The 18,456-nt window shown below is 48.6% G+C and overlaps 1 protein-coding gene across 14 annotated transcripts in view; it reads right to left on the reverse strand.

Annotated features, from left to right (window-relative positions):
* The window catches only part of APBB2 (amyloid beta precursor protein binding family B member 2), a 355,537-nt gene that overhangs the window by 67,324 nt on the left and 269,757 nt on the right, over positions 1–18,456 (reverse strand). For all 14 annotated transcript variants that reach the window (XM_032400246.1, XM_032400253.1, XM_032400244.1 and 11 more), the window contains one exon: positions 2,357–2,503. In XM_032400246.1, the coding sequence (XP_032256137.1) occupies positions 2,357–2,503 (147 nt within the window). The remainder of the gene's footprint in view (positions 1–2,356; positions 2,504–18,456) is intronic.

The following is an 18,456-nucleotide window of genomic DNA, read 5'->3' on the forward strand; positions in this document are numbered from 1 at the left end:
GGGCATAATTTGAGAAATTATTAAACATCTGCTGTTCACTAAAGGACGCTGTCTTCTTTCTTCCAGCCTCAGGTGAGGCCAGCCGCTTGGCGGTCTTCAGGAGATGCAAGATCGCTGAGCCTCGGAGAGCTGGGAACGGGGGAGGGGGCAGGTCCCAGGTCCTGCCAGTGCCAAGCAGGTGATGCGCTTTGGGAGAACTGACGGCTGTTTGGGAGAACTGATAGACGTCTCCTCCCCTCTCTCTGCCCTCCCCCAGGAATGAAGCATTGACCGCAGCCTAAGGGACCTTCCGCCAGGCCCGCTAGTGAGCGGCCCCCAGGACAGCTCCCACCTGGTCACCACCACCCCATCTCCGTGCAGCTGCTTCATGGCAAACACCCTGCAGACACTAACAGACTTTGAAAGCCTCTGTTTTCACGCTTTACGGGATGTCACCCACAGGGAGGCCTGGTCCCCCTCACTGAGCGGGGTGTTGTGTTTCCTTTGGGCTAACTCCGCTTAGAAACCCCCACCGGTCCTCCCAAAGGTCACAGAGACTGTCTTCATGGGTTAACTCGACTGACCCTCCCTGCATTGTTGGGCAGAACCAACGACGACATCCAGCGGGTAGTCTAACATGAGAATGGCTGGGTGAGCGTGGTGTGTCCCTGAACGAAAATACAGCGTGGCTCCTGCGGGCTCATTCAGCACATACACGTCTTCCCAGGCTCATCCTATCGCTTTTCCCATCAACACACCACAGCTCCTGGTTGACCACCATAAAGTCTTGCCAATCGGTTTTTGCTACCAAAACAGCGACGCTGACGCAGCTGTCATCTACAGATGAGACACTCATCCGACGGTCATGGCTTTATTTTCAGTTAGTCACTCAACAGACATTTAAGGAGTTGTGCTGTATGTGGTGGGGCATGGCAAAAAGGCAGAGCTCCTCACCCTCAGTGTTGAGCTCTACTTTGTACACCATGAGCTAGAAGCACTCACTGCCTGAAGAATTTATTGTTCAGAAGATGGAAGAATTGAGAAAAATAGGAATGGCTTAGCGGGGCTAACTAGGTAGGAAGACACAGAGGATTTTCAGGCATGGCTGCCCCCTCGCCCTATATCCCCATACAAAGTTCTCTCTCCTGTAGGTATCCTGCCAATTGGAGATTCCTTTAGAATCTTACTAAGCTCTTCTAAGTACCTGGTGGCAAGTACTTGGTGGTATTCATCAGCCATTCACATGTTAGTATGAATTATCCCAACCTTTCTTCTAAATCCTAGCTGAGATTTGTTCTTTTGGTGGAAGAGTATTTTGACTGAAGGAGAGAGAAGGCAGGTAGATAATCTGGTGGGAAAGACACGTCTGGGTATTTGGGTGGGAGGTGGGAAGTAATGCAGTGAAAGCATGGTAAAGGCAGACACCAAACAGATGTCCTTTTCTTAGACAGGAGAAAATTCTTCCTTCTTTCTCCCCATGCTTGAGATCTAAAAGTCTGGATGGTAATGCAGCTCAGCCCCATTCTAAGGTACGTAGACTCTTCCATGGGAAGCCTTGGGAACCTCCCTCCCTCCCATTATGACAGTGCTACTCGGGGCTCCAAAGAGCCCCATCCAAGAGCTGCCAATGCTCTGTATGAACTGGGCAAGGTTCGAGAGCAGGGGGCTCACGTAGCGCTCACTATTTCAAGACGCTTTCGATATACCTGTTCTATTGGTCTCAGAGCATGGCAGGCATGTAGCTTTTCTTGTTTGACATGATTTTTATATGAACTGGGTATTTTTACTTATTACTTTCCTTTCTGAAATGATGTCAACTAACATTTCAAAGCAGAATTATTTTGTTCAAAGGGAGAAAGAATATATAGTTATCAATTCTAAAAACTCAGGTATAATATTGATTTTCAGATTATAAAGAAAGCAGAATGTGTTATAAAAGGATAATGCATCAACTTTTAGAGTACAAGGGACATCAGCATTTTTGTGTGTATGTGTAAGGGTCACATTCCCCTTTGAGAACATACTTTCAGAGAGCATCTCCTTTCCTCCTTATATAATGGTGTGTCCAGTTTTGCATGCAAGTTTAGGGGTTTCTGGACCCTAGCACCCATCCATACATCCCTGGGACTTGGGGATACCGGTCAGACCCTGTCGTGTAGACACGGACAAATGTTCTCTCCCAGGGCCCAGTTCTCACCGGAATCTGGCAGAGCGAACAGGTAAATCAAAGGGTACACCACGCCCACCCTACCTGTCTTTCTGGGGAAATGCACCCGATAAATTCCCTCAGTAGCACATCTCGCAGAGCTCTGGGGGTGCGCAAAGCACAGCAGAGTGTGAGCGAGACTGCCGTTAATTCTTTCCATGTGTTACTCACCTCTCCCCAGATGCCGACTGTGTCCCGGATGTCATTTTTGCAGTAAGAAAGCTGCCTGATACAGTTGTTGACTGCAACGCTACTTTTGCCAGGGGCGAGGTCCTCCTCTGCCATTTCCACCCATCCCAGAGAGCGCACAGCGAAACACTGCAAGACAAAGCACAGGGCATGAAGGCGCGCACTGACCACGGCCGAGCTCCACCGACTTACCAAGATCCCCTGCCGGGTATGCCTAATGCATCTGCAATCACTACATAATGGCCCGATCATCGAATCCAGCAAACGAATCCTCTATTGCTAGAAAATTAAATTGTGACTGCCTTTCGCTATTTTTTTTTAAGATTTTATTTATTCATTTGAGACACAGAGATACAGAGAGAGAGAGCATGAGCAGGGGGGAGAGGCAGAGGGAGAGGGAGAAGCAGGCTCCCCGCTAAGCCAGGAGCCCGATTTGGGCCTCCATCCCAGGACCCTGGGATCATGACCTGAGCCGAAGGCAGAGGCTTAACGACTGAGCCACCCAGGCGCCCCCTGCCTTTTGCTCTTAAAAAAATGTAGTGATGGGGCGCCTGGGTGGCGCAGTTGGTTAAGCATGTGCCTTTGGCTCGGGTCCTGCGATCGAGCCCCACATCAGTCTCCCTGCTCAGCACAGAGCCTGCTTCTCCCTCTCCCTTGGCCACTCCCCCTGCTTGTGCTCTCTTTCTCTCTCTCTCTGTTAAATAAATAAATAACATCTTTAAAAAATGTAGTGATAAATACCTTCTTGCCTACTTTTCTGTATATCTGTGTGTGTTCAGATTTTTTTCTTGGAGTAGATTACTAGAAGTAGAATTACAGGGCTAATGAGTATGAGGATTTTTAAGCTCCTTTATCTATGATAAGGCAGGTTTTTTTTTTTAAATAGTAAGAAATGCAACACCCATGAGATCTGCTATGTGTTAAACACCCAGAAAAAGACAATGGGAGAGAGAAAGAATTAAATACATGTTTGGCACTTGTTTCTAATAATGATGAAGCAAAATGTATTCTCTCGTACCCAGAAATGAGGGAAGATGGGAAAAATGTGCTTTCCTGATACTAGGTCTCAGGTTCCATAGCATCTGTAATTAGCACCAAATCCTGAAAGCCTGCACAATGCACAAGCTCGCGAGACACCCTATTCTTTTATCCTTTCGAGATATTTTGATATCACACTCCTTGCCTTCCTTTCTAAAGTTCAGTCATCCAATTGTTTCAAAATATAAAAAGTATCATATGCATGTTACAACAAGAAAATTCAAAGATGTATAAAAAAAGGGAAACTCATGGGACATGCGAGGGCTAATTCGGCCACAGATCTGCTTGCTGCCAATTGCCAGGGACACCAGGTAGCCGGAATGGGGGTCCCTCCCAAGCTGCACAAGAGCTGAAGAAGCCGCCTACCTCCCCAGCAGGGGCGGGGCAGACAAGGGGCCACGTGTCTGCGGGGTGGGGGGAGCCGGCAGGCTGGCTCTCAGAGTTATCTTGTAAAGTTTCCAGAGTGAACTTCATAATCAGACTGATAGAGGAGGCAGCTGGCTAGACAGGAGCACTGAGCAGGACTGGCCGGCTGTTGAAAAGGCAGAAATTGCCAACCATCTCCGGAACGCAAACAGCGGGGCAAAACCCCAGGAACATGCATCGTTCTTTCCTATAACCGCTGTCCTAGAGTACCCTCTGGCTTCATTATACCACATTTACATTGAGGTGTTGACCCCCCCCCCCCCCCCCGCCCCACAGGGCATAGCTGCCCTGGCAGTTCCAACAAGGACCACATAGGGCCAAAACCTCCCCTTCCCCACCGGTGGGAGGAGTCCCTTAGGTGACGGGAGTCTCCCTCGGCCCGAGATGGCCCTCGCTCTGACCTCATAACTCATGCAAGTCTATAAACCAAGTAACCCTGACTCCCTATGAAGCAGCCACCTCTCAGCCCGCCTGCTAGCCCACCTACAGTGTACTTTTGCTCTGAACACTGTTAAATGCTTGCTTGCGTGAGTTTGGCTCTGAATTCCTTCTTGGCCAAACTCAAGAACCAAGTGAGGGAACAGGACTCGCCGCTAACCAAAGGAAGAAATGCTACACACCGTCCCAAAGTGACCACATTCGGTTCAGTTCAACCTTCCCTGTCTCATGCCCATGCCCCTACCGGCTGCCTCCTGCCTGAGTTGCTAACCACACTTTCAAGGGGGGAAAAAACCCCACCCAAATACCAAAGACAATCTATTTAAGGAAACAGCACACAGATCCTCCTGTCCTAGAGGGGACGCAGGGAGGTATCTGCAAAACCACCCGGAACAGAACACCAGCCCTGCCTGACGGTGGATACGATGCCTTCTACAAAGACACCAAAAGGAGAAGGTCCTTGGGACAGCCGCCAAAGCTACTCAGCACTCCGTGTCCTGAGGGAAGTTCCTGGAAGACACCCTCACGTTTCATCTGTGCCTGTGCATCTGCTGCAGGGAAACCAGCCCAAGGGGAAGAGGAGGCCCACAGGCACCAGGGCCGGCTGGGGACCCGCTGAGGGCGGCCTCGGTCGGCAGCTGGCCTGCCCCCCCCCGTCTGCAGCTCTGCCCCTCCGCCTGAGACCGAGCTGTGCTTCTCCCGATGGATATGTCAGCTCCACGCACCACAGCCCACCTTCCCCTGTTCACGACTTCCAGGGGCTCTGCCCTAAGTGTCCCTTTCTGCCTCCTGCAGGAAGCACCGTGTAGCTCACCAACCTCCCTGCCAGTCAGTAAAAGCACACGCCACAACCCACCCGAGCCTGCCATTCTCATCTTGTTACCGCCCGCCTTCTAATGAAAAACTCGGCTTTCCCGCCTTCGCCAAAAAAGTGTGTGGTTTGTCCACACACCACCAGGCGGTTCTCAGACCGGGGGTCCTACAGTTCAACTCAGTTCTGACTCTACCTGCTGACAGCATCAGATCCCACAGGTTAAGGGGCTGGTCCTACAAGACTGTCCCCCGGCAAGTCCCCCCCGCCGACTTCAGATGCCAGTCACAAGCCCAGGTTAGAGATTGGAGGTTCCAACAACTCGCTCCCCAGCTTTGATTAATTTGCTAGAGCAGCTCACAGAACTCAGAAACATTTTACTTACTAGCTTCCACACCTGCTCTGGGCAACCCTATTCTCCCCACTCTGCATATGTTCACCATCTTTTGGGGTTTGTATGCAGGCTGCATTACAAGGGCATGATTGATCAAACAACTGGTCATTGGTGATGGAACTCAATCTCCAGCCTTCTGGCCCCTCCCCAGGAGCCAGGGGGTGGGGGGTTGGGGGTGGGACTGAAAGTTCAACTCTCGAAACACCTGGTGGGGTCCACTGGTGAGCAGCCCCCAGCCTTAGGTGCTCTCCAAACATCACATCATTCACATAACAAAAGACCCTTCCTCTCAGCACTTAGGAAATTCCAAGGGTTTGGGGAGCTGTGAGCCAGGAACCAAAGACCAAACATATGAGAAATATATCTTAACAACCAAATACATATTTTTCTTATACATCACAGTATCACACTCCTCTAGTGCTCTCCTCCAGCAGCAAAAAAGAAATGGAAACTCTCCCAGTTTGGAGAACAGGTTTATCATCCCAACCTACTTTAATAGCAGAAAATAAGCACCGCATAGTTGTATCAGCTGACACAACAAACAAGACATTGTTCAAATGTCAAAGGTATTAATTCATTTACTCCTTATTTTAATCCTTTGATTATTAATAATCAAATTAATCAAATCCAATAATCAAATAGGATTATTATTCGATTAATAATAATCCTATTATTTTAAATAATTATTTGTGTGTATCCATTTTATAGGTGAGGAAAGAGAATGAAGCACAAGGCCAGTAAGTGGAGAACTCAGGGTTCTGGACTCCCACTCTTTTTTTTTTTTTGGTAGTTTTTAATTTTATTATGTTATGTTAGTCACCATACAATACATCATTGGTTTTTGATGTAGTGATCCATGATCCATTGTTTTCGTATAACACCCAGTGCTCCATGCAGTACGTGCCTTCCTTAATACCCATCACCGGGCTAACCAATCCCCCCTCCCCCCTCCCCTCTAAAACCCTGTTTGTTTCTCAGGTCCATAGTCTCTCATGGTTCATCTCTCCCTCCAATTCCCCCTGCCCATTTTCCCCTTCCTTCTCCTAATGTCCTCCATGTTATTCCTTATGTTCCACAAATAAATGAAACCATATGATAGTTGACTTTCTCTGCTTGACTTATTTCACTTAGCATAATCTCCTCCAGTCCCATCCATGTTGATGTAAAAGTTGGGTATTCATCTTTTCTGATGGCTGAGTAATATTCCATTGTATATATGGACCACATCTTCTTTATCCATTCATCTGTTGAAGGGCATCTCAGCTCTTTCCACAGTTTGGCTATTGCGGACATTGCTGCTATGAACATTGGGGTGCGTATGGCCCTTCTTTTCACTACATCTGTGTCTTTGGGGTAAATACCCAGTAGTGCAATTGCTGGGTCATAGGGTAGCTCTATTTTTAAATTTTTGAGGAACCTCCACACTGTTTTCCAAAGTGGCTGTACCAACTTGCATTCCCACCAACAATGTAAGAGAGTTCCCCTTTCTCCACAACCTCTCCAACATTTGTTGTTTCTTTCCCTGTCCATTTTTGTCTGGGCTCCCACTTTTAACCACTCTCTACATGCTTGAGATTTTACTGGAAGGACAGGGTCAGATGGGGCTACGTCCACAGAAAGGCTCAAGAGCAGTCAGCAACATTGGTATAGTTTTGAGTGTATATGGCCCAGAGCAGGGACAGCCTGGTTAAAATCTTAGCTCTGATTTACTGGTACTGTGATCTTGCCAAGTGATTTATAAAATCCCAATCTTTTTTCATTTATAAAAATGGAAAGAAAACTCAGTGAACATTTGTTGAATGGAAAGAGCAAATGAACAGAGTGCTACAATAAATCTTAGCTGGAGTCATTAAAGGGGGGAAAATGAAAGGATATGATTCGTAGTGAGTGGGACCACACATTCCAATTGTCCCCAGGACAGTTCTGGTTTATGTTTGTTGTTCTAGCAAAATTACTGAGCGGATCCTTTTACTCTCAATAGGGTCCCAGTTTGGATAATAAATTATTATAGTCACTCTGGTCAAATTCCAGTGAATTCAGCCTCTGGTGTGGAAAACGGAGGTTTGGATGGGCTACTGTGATATGCCCAAGCGGAAATAGGGTTCAAGATCAACAGAAGCTGCTATCAGTTGAGCATCTGGTGATCCCAGCAGAGGTGAACAGTAAAACACTGCGGGGTGGTCATATGCCCTTAAAACTAGAAGCCAGGAACACATTTCCCCACTCTCTTTAATTGTCTGCTACAAAATCCTACAGCCTGTAAATACTCACAAGAATTTATTAACAACAAGGAAGGTAAAAAAGAATATTGGCTGCTTTTTGTCCCTTTAGTTCAAGAATACTTGGATCTCAATTTAAACAAGCTCACTAAAATTCAAGGGTATTCTTCTTGGCTAAGAAATGCCAATGGTACATGAAATATATTGTTTGTCACGCTGATAAAAAGAAAACAAGAGTCCTAACTATATGATTACAAGGCATTTAAGAAATTTTCCTTGTGCAGTTTTGCTGCTGTTGTAATTTGGTTTCTGATCCATAAAACCTCACCACCGGTCGCCACGGCTTTAATAAGAGGAACCATGTGTAAGCGGAATAACCCAGTTCGTCCTCCCCAGGAACCAAGCCGCCAAGAACAACCTGCGCTGTTTGGTGCTGCCCCCGTGTGGCGGGGAAGGTTTACAACCACCACCACTTTTCCTTAAGCTCGGAGATGATGATGTCCGATGCTATCAGCTCTGGGAATAAACATTTGTTTCAGACTATGGGGAGAGCCAAAATATTCAATAAGAAAAAAAAAAATCAAATATTTAGTTAACCTTACTTTTTTTCAAAATTTAAAAAAACCTCCCAACATTTGCACTTCGATTGATGTTCATTTTTCTTTTCAAGATTTTGTTCTTAAAGTAATCTCTACATTCAACGTGGGGCTCGAACTCACAACCCCAAGATCAAGAGTCACATGCTCCACTGACCAAGCCAGTCAGGCAGGTGCCCCAATGTTCATTTTTCAATAGCTCTTTACCAAAATGGCAAAAATGAGAAGCGGTTGAGGGAATGGACAGTGTCATTAGACAAATCTGGATTTAAGTCATGACTTTGGGGAAGTCACTTCTGGTCTCTAAGACCCCTTTCCTCACCCAAAGTCATGCTGTCCCTAAGACTGGTCCTGAAAGTAAAATGTGGGTGGAAATCCTAAGACTGCCACTTAGTATTCGTGATCTTGAGCAAGTTAGTTAAAAATCTGTGCCTCAGTTTCTTCATCTGATACTAAAAATCCCTATCTCCCAACTGCCTGTCACATGTTGTGAGGAGTAACTGGGCAGAGTTTCTGCTGCTCCCTTAGTCCTCACTGGCATTAGGGGAATGAGCATCATGGCTGAATTAGCAGGGACACAGTTCTTGGCCTGAGGCGTCCTTCTCTCCCATTTCTCCTTCTCCGCACTGAAATCAAGTCATCTTATCTTGGTTGGAAACACACATCATGTTTCCACTTCATTTTCTCTTGAGTCCTATATTAATAGAGACACACGCCTGGGGAAGACCGCTTCCAAACACACGTGTGGAGGGACAGGACGCAGCACAAAGCCTTGGTTCCTACCGGCCAGATAGTCCTGGGTTTGAATTCCTACATCCCCATCAGTGGGTGCTCAGCCTCCATGAATCTAAGTATTCTCAGGTGAGAAATGGTTGTAACTGAGGCTCCCAGAGCTTCCAGGAGGTCCAAAGTCAGTAAGAAAGGGAACGTGGCCGGCCTGCAGCGAATGTTCAGTTTCTTCTCACTCTCTCTCTCTCTCTCTCTCTCGATCCAGGAGGCCCTCTCCTTTCGTTCTTTGTTCTCTTGGAGGTGGTCTACGTTTCCTTTCCCGGAGCTTTAATGAGGACAAGCAAGAGGAGAACATGCAGGCAGGGGACTGGGGGCCCTGTCCTGGGACTATTCGGGGGGACAGGGATGGGGGGAGGGGAAAGACGAGGGAACCTGAGCTGTTGGACAGGAAGGTCCAGTCTCGTCTCTGTCCAGGCAAGCCAGCTCCGTGCACGGCACCAAGCAACGTGGTGCTTCCATGAGCCCACGTCCACAAAGCAGCTCCTTCAATGCCGGGATCAAGGTCAGAGCTCTGTGACTACTGAGGAGCAATGACAAAGAGGGAAGTGATACTCGAATCCACAGCAACACTAAATTATAGATATTAAAAAACTAAAAAAGTTCCTAGAGGAAAGCTACACTTTCGTCTAGCATTTACACATGTAATCCTAATTAACACTCATTTATGCGAGTGACTTACCATTTAAGCCTAATTACCCTGCAGGACAATAACAACTGTATATTCAAGTCAATAAACATTTATTGAGTGCCCGTTAGTTCCTGGAGACAGAGAGAAATGAGGCAGGCATAGCTCCACTCTCGAGGAGCCCGTAAAGGAACAGACACCAAGCAGTAACCCCTAACATGGCAGCGTGAAATAAGGGGACACAGACATGTTGGTTGCTCGTGGAAGGGCAGTTTTTTTGTTTTTTGTTTTTTTTAACTCAGAGAAAGAGCATTTTGGATAGCTTTTTTTTTTTTTTTTTAACATTTTATTGATTTGAGAGAGAGCGTGTGCGCACACGAGTCAGAGGAGGGGCCAAGGGAGAGGGAGAGGGAGAAGCAGACTCCCCACTGAGCACGGAGCCTGCCCTGTGCTTGGCTCGGGACTGGACCCCAGGACCCAGAGATCATGACCTGAGCCGAAGTCAGACCATTAACCGATGGAGCCGCCCAGGCGCCCCTGGACAGCTACTTGAGGGATGTGGTATTGAGCTGGGCTTTGTAGAATGGATGGATTCATTCAGTCAACAAACACACACTAACATCTACTATAAGCCAGGTCCTAGAAACACATCAATGAACCAAAGAGACCAAAGGCTCTGCTCTGTGTATTTAAAAAAACTGGAAGGGGGCACCTGGGTGGCTCAGGTGGTGAAGTGTCCAACTCTTGATTTTGGCTCAGGTCATGATCTCGGGGTCGTGGGATCAAGCCCTACATCAGGCTCTGTGCTCAGCATGGGGTCTGCTGGAGATTCTCTCTCTCCCTCTCTGTTTGCCCCTTCTCCCCACCCTCTCTCTCTCAAAACACATGAATAAATCTTAAAAAAAATAAAAAATAAAAAACTGGAAGGATGAATTCATTTGGCTATAACACCATAGGTCACGCAGCTCCAGGGACATGAACAGGATGAATAAGGCACAGGGTATGGAGGGGAGGGGCATGAACATAGTGGTTTAGGCCCCAGGTTTTCAAGGAACAAATCCCAAGTTGGGTGATCTGAGCCAAGTTACGTAATCTCGGTGAGCCTCAGCTTCCAAGCCTGCTGCAGTGAGGACAATGATACGGACCTCCTGGAGGTCACTGGCATGATTAAATGGGATGGCCTATGCTCAGTACCTTTACAGGGTCTGGCCCGAAGGGGCTGATTGACAAAAGGTGGCCACTATTTCCTCAAGGTCTTCGGTCCTTGTCAAATGTGTGGGGATTGGGGAATGTCACCAACAGCCAGCCAGTCAATCCTGTCTTTTTTTTCCAACTCATGATACAAGCTCATGATACATGAGCTTCTTTTTCCAACTCACGATACATGATACACACCTCAGTGGCTTGGGGGTGGGGAGGACAACAGGGCCTGGGGAGGAGCGGAGGAGGCTCTGTCCTCTTCAGAAGGGCAGGTTCCATCTCCTCGGCCTACCTCAAGGGGTTTGACCAAGAGTCCATGGCCCTGGGGGGGGGGCGGCGGGGATCCATGGATGGGCTTCTAAACCTCATGAAAATATACCCCCAATTATTTGTGTGTTTCCATATTATGCAAAAGGGTCCGAAGCTTTCACTAACTTTCCAAAGGCTCTGAGAATATGAAGTATTTTAAAAGAATTCCAAGGGAGTTAGAAACCAGAGCACTCAGTCATCAAGACATCCATGAAGACGCACAGTTGGGGGTAGAAAGAGCTTACCGGGTGGCAGCAGAGTTCTTTTTTGAGAAGCAGAGGAGGAGGAGGAGAATGGTTCAGTGGCTTTACATAAGAAATGAGCAGGCCTAGTTAGGGGCGAGCAGAAGAAATGGGCATGAAGGGAAGTGGGGGCAGGGAGATAGGGCCATACAGCCTCTAGGGAAGGAAGCCCAGTCTCTGAGCAGGTGGCCTGTAAAGAGGAGGGAAGCCCAATGCACTGTTTTTGATGCACTGTGAGCCCCTCCATTATCCTCGGTGCTCCAGCAAAAGCCAGCTACAAAGGGACAGCTGACGTGCAGGGGGAATTGAAAGAGAAGGGTGTCCCCTCCCCTGGGGAGATGCTTGGCAGAGAAAGAGCAATAGGCAAAGGCCTCCAAGCGGAGACAGGGAAGTCAACCCAAGCCCCAGGGAGCAGGCGGAACTTTGGGAAGGGCCCCTGGACTTCCTGAAGATGTGAGACTGGCATTCTACTCTGGAGCCCAAGAGCACGGTGATCCCGGCTCCTGCCGGGGTGATGTGGAGCTGTTCTGCGGGGCCCTCTTCTATCCATGCTCGTGGGGCCCGGTGCAAGGAAAACACGTCTTCTTCCTACACGTGACTATGAAGAAGAACCTTTTATTTTTAAGATTTGATTTATTTATTTGAGAGAGAGAGGAAAGGGAAAGAGAGCGCGTGTGCACAAGCAGGGGGAGGGGCAGAGGGAGAAGCAGACTCCCTCCTGGGCAGGGAGCCCGGGATTCCAAGATCATGACCTGAGCTGAAGGCAGACGCTTAACCGACTGAGCCACGCAGGCGCCCCAAGAAGAACCTTTTTAATGATCATATAGCCCACATATAAACAGTGAGAGTATCTTTTTTTTTTTTTTTCCATCCTGGTGGCCAGGATAACATAGCCATTTAGGGCACCTTCATTACATTTGACATCCTATGTTCTGAAATGTTTCTCTAAGAGTTAAGAACAGCCCTCCACCCTTTCATTTCCCAGGTACTGCACACCATGGACACAACACGAGCCCGATTTCTGCCCGGGGCCCAGTCTTCCAAACGTCCAGATTTCGCTGAGAAATAAAGCAGTGAGGAAGCAAAGGGCTGGGACTCCAAATGACTTTTACAGAGTCTGTTCTAAAAAAGCACAGGCTCGGGGCACCTGGGTGGCTCAGTGGGTTAAGTGTCTGACTCTTGATTTCGGCTAGGGTCATGATCTCAGGGTTGTGAGATCAAGAGTGCAGAGTCTGCTTGAGATTCTCTGCCCCTCTCTCTCTCCCTCTGCCCCCCCCCCACCCACTTGCACATGTGCGCACGCTTTCTCTCTCAAAAATTAATACATAAAATCTTTAAAAGAAAAAAGCACAGGCTTTTTAAGATTCAACATACCTTCATTGGACACTGCCTCCATAATAGGGAAGTCTTTAGTTAATCGGTGTTTGTGGTCATCACATGGAGGAAAGTAAACCATTGTCATCATGGTCACTGTTTTTAATATAATGAGGCTTTATGTGCTATTGCTTTTCTTTTTGGAACACTGAAATGCTTTCTAAGCCAGCATCCCGGTGGGCTCCGCTTGAGAGGTGCCCAGGGACTCTAGAGTGGAGCCTGACCCACTTCTCCATCCGGCTGAAGCAGGGAATCAGCCTGCTTAATTATTCAGCATGACCCCGGCAGCCAGGGAGGACCAGAGAGCATTTCTACACTGACCCCAATGAGCGCTTCAGTTGTTCCTGCCATTTCTCCCCAACTATGGACAACATGGTGAGCAATGGGGCACAAAACAAGACGCCTGGCCCTTGGGGACCCTAGGCCCACTAGGTCCATGTACTTAATATCCCCCCTTCCCATCTCTCAGAACAAGACAACCCTGCTGGAAAACATACGCTTTGTTAACATCTGACAGGGCCTTCTACAAAGAGGACAGTCCTGATAACAGCTACCACCCATAATAACAGATGACCCGCACATAGTGCTTACAATGTGCCAGGCACGGGGGACGGATCTGTGATTGAACTGTTGTCTGCGATATCCATCTCCATGCCGGTTTGCTTGCTCACTCCTGGCTGGTCGGTTCACGGAGGGTCGTTCCCAGCCTGGGTTACCTCTGCCACCAGCAAACAAGAGGCTCTGTCCCTAGTAAATGTTCTGGAAACACGCCAAGGTGAAGGCGCGGGAATACCAACCACAGTCTCTGTATTTGGGAAATGCCCCAGAGCACGCACAATAATAGGGACTCAAAGCCAAGTTATTTAACACAATTAGAGGAAAGATGCACTAAGGAGTTAAGGAGCAGAGTTTCCAATTCCCCCTTATGCACAGTGTGGAGCTGTGCAGGTTCCCCAGATTTCAGGCTTCGGTGATTTTAAATCCTTAAATGAATACATAAGGATTCTTCCCAAGCAGATGTGTTTTTATTTCTCTCGCTCTGTGCCGTTCCCAAGGCAGCCCCTGGCTGTGGGAACTCTTCCTCAACTGTTCTGTAAGAAGTGCTTGATGACCTGCCACCACACAATGTTGAGAAACGTAATCATTTTGAGATTTATAGAAACTGAGGTTTGAACCAGTGATGTGCTAGAAAGAATGCGCAAGGGCAGTCACGCAGGAGTGGACAGAGATGTGATTCTGCATGTACTTTAAATATTTAACTGTCGCTGGGGAGTCCTTGCTGCCCCACTCTTATTCAGGGGAAACAAAAACTCCCCATTCCTTCTCACTGAGAGATCTCTTTGGTAAGGATGAGCTAGCCCGGCTGTGCAGAACGGCAGCCTGGGCTCCTTCCTATCCCCTCACGTGGCCAGGGAGGGTGGGGACAAGGACAAGCCACCCAGGTGCCCCAAGCCTGTGCTTTTTTAGAACAGACTCTGTAAAAGTCATTTGGAGTCCCTAGATTACCTCTGGGGCCATGCTGGAGAGCGGGACAGTGCCACTCCACTGGATTTTGACACACGCTTGTGCAGGGCTGAAACCATGACATCAATGTGTTTTGCTTTTCATTTAAGACAGAAGATACGTATTTCTCTGCGGCTAGGAACTCCTAACGTCAGTATGTCGTAAACATATTTCTAAGTATTTATTATCTTAAAATATTCTCACTCGTACTTAGGTGAGGGGCTTCCAGAAGTAGAATGAAGAGGGACGGAGTTTCCATTTATGGAGCTCCCATGGTAGAGGCGCTTTATTAGTTTTCCAATTTAATTTGGTATAATTATTACAACCAAGTAAAAGAGGTAGATCCTCCCCACCCCCCCATGTTGGGAAGGAGAAAACAGACTCCCTAAAGGAACTCTGGCCAGTTCAAGGCTTCATAAAACATTCTGAAAGGTGTGACTTGGGGTACCACGGTCATCATACTTAACCCTACGGTTTGTGCATTTGGTGGTGAGGAGGAGGCGGGAGGTGGGTGAAGGCTGAGGTGGAGACAGCCCTGTCACACGCACGTGTTAATCAGGAGTGTGTGTGTCTGGACACAACATACAGAGCAGATAAGCTCATTTCTCCTGTGTTTCTCCTTTAGTCCTGACAGAACACTTTGCTCTGACATTTCTGGTCACCAAATACGTGGGGTTTTTTTTTCCCCTCACACCAAGCAATTCTCTATAATACCACTGGGTGTCCTATAATTTAACTCAATTCTGACCCTGTGTACCTGGAGATAGCACCGGATCCCACAGGTTAGGGGCTCAGTCCCACGAGACTGCCCTTCCCCCGCACCTCAGATGCCAACAGCAAGCCCAGGTTGTCCCTTGTGCTTCTGACTGACTGGCTATAAACTGGGGGATCCCACAACTTCCTCTTTGGGTTTAATTTGCTAGAGCAGCTCACAGAACTCAGGAAGCCAGTTTCCTTGCTAGATTCCCCGTTCATCACAAAAGGAGATAGCTTGAGAACAGCCAGATGGGACAGCTGCAGAGCGCGAGGCGTGGGGAGGGCACCCAGCCTCCAAGCCCTCCCTGACCACGCCGCTCCCCAGCCCCTTCAGCATACGTACTTCGGGGATTTTTAGGGGGAATTCATCACATAGGCACAATCTACCATTTGTTCCCTGTCTAGCCCTCTCCCCTCTCTGGAAAATGGGGGGTAGGGCTGAGAATTCCGAGCTTTTAATCATGGCTTAGTCTTCCTGAAATCAGCTTCCCATCCAGGAGCCCAAGAGTCACCTCATTAGAGCAAAAGACACTGCTGTCACCCAGGAAATTCCAATGAGTTTAGGAACTCTATTTCAGGAACCAGGATTGAAGACTAAACATTAGAACAAAAGATGCTCCTAGTGCTCTTATCACGTAGGAAATCCTGAGGGCTTTAGGGCTCTGTGCCAGGCACCAGGGGCAGACGCCAGACACTGTCTTTACATATGTAATCAACTTCATCTGTAAGACAACATACGCGAAAGCTGTTATTACGTCTATTTTACAGATGAGGAAACTGAGGCACAGGGTCGTTGTTACAGACTGAACTGTGCCCCCTTCTGAATTCGTATGTTGAAGCCCTAACCCCCAACGTGGTTGTATTGGAGACAGGGCCTTTAAAGAGGTAATTAAGGCTAAAGGAGGTCGTAAGAGTGGGCCTGAATCTAATAGGATTGATGTCCTTAGAGAAGAGGAAGCTTCAGACATCAGGAATGTGTGCACAGAGATGCGTGCCATCTACAAGCCAAGGAAGGAGCTATGGGAGAAACCAAACCTGCCAGCACCTTGATCTTGGGACTTCCAGCCTCCAGAACGGAGAATAAAATTCCTGTTGTTTAAACCACCCAACTCGTGGTACTTTGTCATGCAGCCCGAGTCCACTACTGCAGTGGTGTATGTGAATCCAAGGTAACCAGCTGGTACACAGTGGGGCTGGCCTTCAAGCCCAGCTTGCCATGCCGCCTCCTAGGAGCAACAACAACGCTGGCTTTCCTGAAGGAGGGGGAGCCAGGCAGGCATAGCTCACTCTGCACCCCGGGACCCCAGAGAGACCCTACCACCCCTTACCCGACACACAACGCGCTCGTCCTAACTGTGCAACAGCTAGGGCACACTGATACCAGAGGCCAGGGAGACCGGCTCCCACTCTGAAGAGGCCCCAGAGAATTCACATCCAGAAGTACACTGAGGAGAAGGAAATACCCCCCGAGGAGGGAATGAATGAGTACTTCCAAGCACTCACAGTACTTACTAGCCCTGAGGTGGTCTTGGTGCCCTTGCACAGACTGTCCACCAGAGGGCGCCATTCCCTTCCTTCTTTCCTCCCTTCCCTCCCACCCTCCCTCCCTGCCACCTTCCCCCACCCCCACCTCCTGGTAACAAATCGCTGGAGGCAAGGAGTCTCCAAGGAGGCAAAGGAAATACAAGTGCAATCAGCTGTCTGCCGCCGGTGCTCATCCCTGCAGGCCAGAGCACTGCGGTGGTGTGGGAAGGCCTAGGGTGGTCAGGCTCCAGAACAACCTGTGGGAGGGGCCCCGAGGCAGCCCAGCATGGGGCTGAGGCCTCTGGGCCTCCTCAGCCAGGGTCCAGGTCTTTCTCCTCCACGAAAGGCTTTCTGCAGCTAAAGAAAGGCCAGGGTTCCATGGCAATCACAAAGCATTTATGATCTGGTCCACAGTGTCTCCTGTTAATCTGCAGGGTGGGGTGAATCGAAATGACATTATGGCCCATTTATATGCATTTAAAAATAAAAACCAGAATGCCAATTTATTAATTTACAGAAAGAAAGGGAAGTCTAACCGGATGCTCCACTTGGCTAACAGGAAGATTCATTCTCTGGAGGAAATCCAGTCTGGTGTTTAATCACCAGCCCACTGCAGTTTCATGCGCCAAAGATGCCAGCCAAGGAGCCTGCTTCCACCTCTTAATGGCCGGGATCTCCGGAGAGTCATCGCTGGTGCCAGACACAGGCCCCCAGGGTCGTGACTTAGTGCGTACATGGTTCGTCGTATGAGTCATGTCCTGCCCAGGAACCAGGCTGGCAGTATGAGGCCTATTTTTATCAATGAAAAAGTTGAGCAGAGGTGGATTCAAACAAGAGATGGAGCCCCGTGTTTCCAGAATGTCAAGGAACAAATTATGTGCATGTGCATATTTAAACATCACCTGCAAGTCGATCACATTAGACATCTTCCCATACAATCACCACCATCCTCCTAGCGGTGACCTAGTGCTTACTCTGTGCTACCTGACACACAAAACTGAGAGTCTGGACTTGTGGAGAAGCCTGAAGGAGATCACTGACATTTACCGGTCACCTTCTAAATGCTGCACGCTCTACAACGCATAGCAGGACAGGTGCTCGTGGCCCTGCAAGGCAGAAGCCACCTTTCTTGTTTTCCAGGTGAGAAACTCAGGTTTGGAATGCGTAGCTGAACAGCCCAAGGTCACACAGGAAATAAGCACCTGCTAGAATCTGATCGAAGGCTGAGCCCTCAAGGTGGATTATTCTCTCGATTTTACAGAAGAGGAGACCAGCTCAGTGAAGTTCGGCAGTGATAGAGCTGAGGAGCGGATGGGTCCTAAGCCTAGTCTTCGTTCTGCCTTAGCTGTTCTTGGAGACCAGGCCTGTAATGTGGACCTCTCTATGTGAGTGCTCACCACCCAAAAGAGGGCCCAGCACACATTACATGCTCAATAAATATTTGTCACATGCAGGCACTCAAGCTGGAGACTGAGGTAACATGGCAAGAGCAGACCAGATCTGATCAGGAATCCGGGCCCACCGCTCTCTGGCTGTGGCCTCGGCAAATTAATTGTCCTCAGTTTCTGCATCCTTGGAGGGATAACCACACCCTTGCAGGGCAAGGTCAAAGCGTGTGCAAAAGGCTCTTTTTTATATGATGTGAAATGGTCACTCTCACGAAGGGTAGAAGACTGGGGGCAAGAGGGACTTCTGAAACCTGATACCTCACACGTCCAACTAGGGCACATGTCAAATCCTTCCCCCACCCCCGACCCCCACCCAGCCAAACATCCAATCATGACCCTCCTGGATGGCTCCAACCTGCCGCAGCCCACGGCCCAGGACAACTCAGAGTC

Source organism: Phoca vitulina, unplaced genomic scaffold (assembly GCF_004348235.1).
Source record: "Phoca vitulina isolate PV1807 unplaced genomic scaffold, GSC_HSeal_1.0 scaffold3, whole genome shotgun sequence".
In the NCBI taxonomy this organism is placed as follows: Eukaryota; Metazoa; Chordata; class Mammalia; order Carnivora; family Phocidae; genus Phoca; species Phoca vitulina.